At 45.2% G+C, this 7,297-nt stretch overlaps 1 protein-coding gene across 2 annotated transcripts in view; it reads right to left on the bottom strand.

Moving 5' to 3' along the window:
• Positions 1–7,297, bottom strand: part of REEP5 (receptor accessory protein 5) — a 34,170-nt gene extending 26,873 nt beyond the window's left edge. The window contains exons 1-2 of one of the 2 annotated variants that reach the window (XM_034773031.1): positions 7,032–7,297; positions 6,074–6,167 (exon numbers count right to left, since the gene is read on the bottom strand). In XM_034773031.1, coding sequence (XP_034628922.1) covers positions 6,074–6,167; positions 7,032–7,149 — 212 coding nt within the window. In that variant the 5' untranslated portion in view covers positions 7,150–7,297. Of the gene's footprint in view, positions 1–6,073; positions 6,168–6,367; positions 6,630–7,031 lie in introns of those variants that run through there. The other variant, XM_034773030.1, reaches the window with a different exon arrangement.

Below are 7,297 nucleotides of genomic sequence, written 5' to 3' on the forward strand. Positions count from 1 at the left end.
CGTCTGGTTAAGACGCGATAAATCGATCCCGGATCGATCCCGGAAGTGCTCACAATCGACGCCGGTACTCCAGCTCGCCGAGAGGAGTACGCGGCGTCGACGGGGGGAGACTTCCGGCCGCGTCTGGACCGCGGTAAGTCCGGAGTAAGGTACTTTGAATTCAGCTACGTTATTAACGTAGCTGAATTTGCGTACCTTAGTCCGAAGTCCGGACTAAGTGTAGACCAGCCCTAAGTTTGCTTCTAATTTCTGTGGCAAAGGACAACAGGATTGGGTCCCTGATCATATCACATAAGAGGAATAAGTTTAAACATTACAAAAAAGAATCTTCCTCAGGTAGCAAAAAAGATGGCAACATTGATGGCACAAAACACACATATAGGAACATCACCAACTTAAAATAAAATAAAAATCAGACTTCTTGAAAATTGTTACCTGCTATTATTACAAATAACACTTCTTTTCCATTATAGTGATTTTAGATTAACTGGAAAAAATAGATTTCCCCTCCCCCCAGTTTACTTTGTGCATTTGATAACACTTTATATTCATTTTCACTCTATAGCTCATTTCTCCCTGTTGCATGAAAGTCTCTCAAAAACAAGGAAGATAAAACTTAATAGGAAAATACAGTTAATTGTAAAACCATACAAATTAGTAGGGGGACTTGTGTGACAACGCACAGCTACTTTCAAACTTGCATTTTGAAACTGACTATATTCTAAGTTGGTCCCTTTGTGCGTGTCTGTGTTAGTTTAAGAAAAAAAAAAAAAAAAGAGGAAGGAGTGTGGTTGCCACAGGAAGCACCCAATATTAAAATCCTAGTATCACAGAAGTTAGAAATAGACACTAACAATTAAGTGTGTTCCCAGAGTCTGCTTGGTGTAGATTGGGTTAAGGTAGACGGGGACTTGATATGGTCTCTAGCCCACATGGCTAGCAATACAAATGAGCGGCATGCCCATCCCATGAACAAGGAGCCAAGGAAAGCATGTTTTTGCAGCAGTGTGCTTGAGTACTTTGTTAAATGTAACTTTAAATGAGACAAGTTACTAGACATACCATGAAAATGAAACTTGAATCCACTTTGTTCTATTAAAAAAAAAAAATTTACTGGGAAAGTTCTGTCCCTGTCTCCCCCCCCCCCCCCCCATCCATCACCTTCTGAGATCTGAATCATTCAAATGATCCAGCTAACTGCTTTGGGAACAGTCACATTAAGACCCTGTGACAATATGCTGAATTTAGCTCACTTTATTCTCTCACCTCCAACATGAGCCACAGCTTTCAGTTTTACCTACAGCAAGCGTCCCAAGAGCATGTTATTAGTGAACAGGACTGTCCTATCCAACACCTTTAAGGCAGATTTCACTAATATTGTTATACAATTCAGCACACTCAAATATGTGCATAGTTCTCAAGAAGATCCAGTAAGTTATGCACTAAAATTAATCAGATAGCATCGTTAAATTAGTAAGAAGGAGCAGTTTATCCTTACGGCAAGTTCTGATGAGTGAAAAGACCCTGTAGTATGGAATTTTAAAGTACTCATTCAACATGAAACAATATCTAACTTAAAAGGCACATATGTTAAAATGTGTTTGTAACACACAACAATGTAGGTTTTTCCCTGTATTTAGCCTAATATTATGGAGTATTTTCCCCAGAACATCTTTTAATAAATAAATAAATATTTAAAAGAACCTAAAGTGAAAATGTAAACTGGGTAAGTATCATATTGCAATATATACATTCATGGATAGTTAATTTTTAAAACATTAAGCTTTGGCATGTAGCCCCAATCAAGGATGTCTGTGTACACACACAGCACTTTTCAATTCAAAGTTGACTTACAACACAAGATGGTGGACAGGTTAGCCATAAGATACTTTTCAAAGCATCTGCCTCTCCCAAGAGACTACCTTACCCAACATGAAATGAGAATTTGTGTACTCCTCCCACCCCTCACAGACATTTGTGTTCACTTTACATAGAAGAAAACAAAGTAGGGAAAAAAAGTTAACTAAATTCAGAAAGGAAGGAAACAAATCGTTAAATCCAAAGCCACTGACCATATCTGATTTGCCACCATTTTGCCTCTGCAAGAATGTGAAAAAGAGGTCTTTCTTCTGATTCACTGAACAAAGCTCAGCATCAGTTTTTGGATGCCAACATGTAGTCATTCTCCATGCACTCACATCAGAATATTTATGTACCAAAAGATACATGCAAATACTTACTGTAGAATCTAACTCCTCACTTAACGTTGTAGTTATGTTCCTGAAAAATGCAACTTTAAGTGAAACGATGTTAAACAAATCCAATTTTCCCATAAGATTTAATGTAAATGCAGGGGGTTAGGTTCCAAGGAAAATTTTTTTGGGCAGACAAGAGGCATTATATACTGTACAGTACTGTACTGTGGTGGGGAGGTGCCCCGGATTACCCCTGGGGCTCAGGGCTGGGGGTGCAGGGTCTGGGAGGGAGTTAGGGTGCAGGAGGGCGCTCAGGATGGGGGTGCGGGAGGAGGTGCAGAGCACTTACCTGGGGCAGTTCCTGTTTGGTGTAGGGGGTGTGCAGGTGGCTCTGCACAGCGTGGCACTGCCCCCATAGCCGCGATTCTGGGAGCTGCCCCGGCAGGCACCGCCACCCAGAACGCAGGGGCTTTAAGGGCTGCAGGGCCCGGGGCTAAGGGGGCCTTGGGGCTCTGGCCTGCAGCTCTAAAGCCCCTTTCGGAATGCGGACCTGCGAGCACGAGCCGGAGGACTCAGGAGGAGCAGGGGCAGCTGCGCAGCCAGCGGCTGGAGAGAAGCGGTGCTTTCCCCTTCAAAGTGCCACTTTTCTCCGTCCGGCTTTGAAGGGGAAAGTGCCACTTCTTTCCAGCTGCTGCCCCAGCTCCTCCTGAGTCCCCCGGCCCGTGCTCGCAGGGCCGCATTCCGAAAGGGGCTTTGGAGATGCAGGCCAGGGCCACGAGGCCCCCTTAGCCCAGGGCCTTGCAGCCCTGCATTCCGGGTGGCCCTCCCTGCCCGGGGGGGGCTGTGAGGTTGCCCACTCGCTTGCTCCCTCCCTCCCAAAAAGTCCTAAGCGCCTGTTTGGCGGCGGGGAAGTGCTGGGAGGGAGGGGGAGGAGGCGGCGGCAAAGAGGAACTTGTGCAATCCTCCCTTGTAAAGTCAGTCAAACGACGTTATAAGGGAGCATTGCACAACTTTAAACGAGTATGTTCCCTAATGGAGCAGCGACATAACTTCGAAACAACATTAAGCGGGAGGACGTTAAGTGAGGAGTTACTGTACTGTGATGAGTGCTGTTAAAAAAAAAAAGCCAATAAAAAACAAACCATGTCCACATGTTATATAATTACTTGATGTTGAAGTATACAATGTGACTCAACTAGCCATAGAAAATGTTCCATAATCACAGCTGCCATGTGGATATTTTTTTATGAACAGAAACCAACAAGAGAAAAATAAAGATAACACCCCCCCCCGCCTTATTAATTAAAAACACTATGTATTTAACACCATTACAAATGCTGGAGGCAAAATGGTGTTTGGGGTGGAGGCGGACAGCTCACGACCACCTGAGGGGTCCCAACCCCCAGTTTGAGAACCCCTGGGCTAAAGGGATTTAATTGAGTTGTAGGTGTTTGGGTTTGGACTGGACCCACGGGTCTAGGACCCTGCGAGGTGGGAGGGCCCAGAGCTCTGAGTCCAAAAAGCCCCTTAGCCCAAGCCTTACAAGTTCAAGTCAGCTGGCATGGGCCACCTGTGCAGCGTAGCTGTACCCTCAGAGGTTTAGGGACACCCAGAGCACAGGGTTGTGTCCCTGGCCATCTTGGCTTAATAGCCATTGATGGACCTATGAACTTATCTAATTATTTTTAATAGAGTTAGACTTTTCCATAAGCATAATGATCATAAGTTGTTTCAAGAAGGTAGCATTAAACCAGTCACAGCCTGAAGCTGAGCCAACCTTCAAGATGTCAGAATAATCAAGAGGAAGAACAAACACTGCAATATAGTTTGCATTTTCCCTTGCAAACTAGAAAGGGGCTGGCCATATGCTGGCCACGGATCGTGTACTTACAAATACTGCTGACTATATTTAAAACAAAAGCACTATTGTGTGAAAGGCAAACATCAGATTTTAAAAGCATTAGTACAGTTAGAAAGTTCCATTTTATGAACAGATTTAGTTAAATAGAAGTTTAATAAATTTCCAAGACCTTTTACAATATTGTATTCTGTCCTAACAGGAAACAGGTTTTATTTTTTCCATTTTTAAAGTTAATGTAGTACTTGTGAAAGGTACCAGATTGACTGCCCTTGCTACAGAACAAGTTCAGACTGCTTCCCCATATTGTCTTGTGGATTTTTAAAAATATTTTTAATCCTGTCTCTCGTTTACTGTCAAGTGCTGCTCCTACATGTTACTTCTAGCCTCTTGAACAGCAGTCATTTTGGAGCAAGGAGGCCTCCTTAAATATGGATCTATTCTCAGATTCTTTATACAATGCTGTTAGTTTTTATCACAGCCTAGGTTATATGCTTACACTAGATCACTGCCCTAGTGAATATCTCAAAGTGTACTCTAAACTAAAATATCCATATCAGTCTTAGAAATAATTACTATTGTTACAATATTGGATTTCTCTCATCACTAGAAGCAAATGCAACATATGATTCAACCTTTCATTAAGGGATCACACTTCAAAACCAAAAGCTGGAACATAATAAGAACAGGTTTTTAAGCATTAAGATTGCCTAACATAATACCTTACCATCTAGCACATGCAGGAAAAAAAGCACTCTTGGTGGAGTGTTAGGGGGAAATGACAGATTTTCATGTTTCCACTTTAACCATGTAAAACTCAAGTGAGTTTTCCCATTAGCGACTACACATACTAGCATAAAAGGAGTGATAAAATTCAGAAGTATTGCACTTCAATGCCACAGGCACTATAAAGAGTGTAAGCTAGAGGACTGTGATTTTGCAAAGGTAATTTAAAAAAAAAAATCTTTAAAAAATATCCACTAAAATTGGAAAATGTGACCCCTTCCTCCTATGGAACAGAGGTATAGTAAAACAGATTGTTCTTGTAATGGAAAAGTTCGCACAACAAATATGTACACAAGAGAAGCACCAAAAAGAGGATAGGTATTTAGAAATTTGGCCACCCTTTCTAGCATACTCAAAGGAGGAAAACCTCCTAGCCAGCAAGCTAGAATCTTTAGCCAAGTTATTTGAATATTATGCTGATCCTGAATAAGTAATGTATGGTGTAGTATGTTAATGTTTTATTGTAACTTTGCATTAATACAAAGTTCCAAAATAATAAAATAAGCTAACTAACATTCATGATAGAAAGGGCAAAAGCCATGGAAATATTTTTTTAAAGTCACAGGCACTGCCTCTCCATCCAACTGATATTTGATCTGACGTATGTTTCTGAAATTCCAACTCTTTATTAGCTTTCTGGGCAGAGTCTCAACTTTGCAGTACTCATCGGTCTTACTCAACATTGTTCAGTTGTTTTGCAACAACAACATCTGCCCACCATGGTTCCAAAGTGGCAAGTCTTTAACTTAAGAAAAATTAAAACTTGAAAATCATAATCTATAACAGCTATAATCTATACCAAGGGCCAGCCTTAACACAATCCTACAGAAATAAGCACCCAATGACTAATGTTTCACCTTGTAACAAGGAACCCTATTCGCATAGTCAGAAATCCATAGACATTGTCTTTTTAAAAAGCCACAGGCAATGTTTTCGCAAGCTGTGAACATAGGGCCCTCGGGAAGTTTCACCATCTGCACATTTCACTAGCACATTAATCCACCAGATTGTCTCAAACTTGGACAATTTGAATGCAAGAGGATAAAATAATGAGCAGGATAAAATCACCACAAACTTGAAATGCTACAAACATCACCTAAAAAATTATCCCCACAGAGAAAATCCAGCACTGGAATAGTGCTCTCTCTAGAGAGGTGCTCCCTCCCCTCTTCCCCTTTCAGATGGCTTGTTTCCGGGACAGCACTGTGCAGGAGGGTGCGTTTGAGGCACTTACGAGATGTAGGCAGGATAAGCGAATCCGATCAGGTTGCACAGTAGAGATGCTCCATAGCCGATCACCAGGTACACGGCCAGCACGCCAATGATAGCTACCCAGGGAGAAAGCAGATAGAGCATTAGACAGGGGAAGCAACCGGTTATATATAGACGGGGCGTTTTCTTAATGGCTCTGGACCGGTAGGAAAGACATCAAGCTATCGAGTCAGCCGCTCGCTCCACCGCTGCCGCATGGAGCCCCAGTCGCCTATTGCCCGCCCCCGACAAGCCAGCCCGGGGAGCAGCTCCTAACCTGTGACAGTAAAGGGGTACATCATGCCGGATCGGGGCGGGAAGCAGAGTGTCCAGGCGCAGACACGTCCACCGCGCTGGCTAGTCAATTTCCACCTCCTGGGAGTAACTCGCCCTTTCCCCTCCTCCCCGTTCCACGCAAATGCGCTGGGCCAGATGCCATCGCCCAGGAAGGGTTTATCCCTGGAGAAGGGGTTTCTCCCGGTACGCCCTTTTTTGGGGGAAGGGGAGAGCAATTGACAAGACGGCTCAGGAGCATCCATGCAGCAGAAATCGCCCCAAGGAGAAGGCAGGGCCAGGGAAGCAATAAGGGGGAGGGGGGAGCTGGGCTGGCGTAACCGGAGAGCACAACATTGCTGCTGCCGCTCCTCTGTCTCAGCTGCCGCAGACACCCAATCCCAGACATACAGTACCTCCTCCTCCTCCTCCTCCTCCATTGCCCCTCTGCTCAGCCGGGCTTCCCCACGCCTCCTCCTCCTCCTCCTCCTCGCCAAAACCCGGTTACATAACCCAGAGCAGGGACCCGGGAGGCCACTCCCCGGCAGAGCTGCTGCCCGGGCTCACGGGCACTGACCGCAGCTCCTGCCCGCAGGCCGGGCGTGTTCGGGGGCCAGCAGCGGCCAGCCCCAGCCCGGGCGGCGGTGGGGAGCGGGGCATTCACTCACCGATGGCGATGTAGGATCGGTTCACCCCCGTCTTGGTCTCGATTTTCTCCAGCACGCTGGTCATGCAGTTCTTCTCGTGGAGAAACTTATCAAACCGCTGCCTCATGGACGCCGTCATGGCGAGACCGCTCGGCTCCCCGCTGGCTGGAGAGCACGCAACGCCCGGATCCTTTAGCCCAGCCTTGGCACTGCGAGGCAGGGGCTGCGGCGGCTGCTGCTGTGCTGGCTGGAAAACCTGGCCGCGGAAAGGAGGAGGCGGTGGCACG

This window comes from Trachemys scripta, chromosome 6 (genome assembly GCF_013100865.1).
Source record: "Trachemys scripta elegans isolate TJP31775 chromosome 6, CAS_Tse_1.0, whole genome shotgun sequence".
Lineage (NCBI taxonomy): Eukaryota > Metazoa > Chordata > Testudines > Emydidae > Trachemys > Trachemys scripta.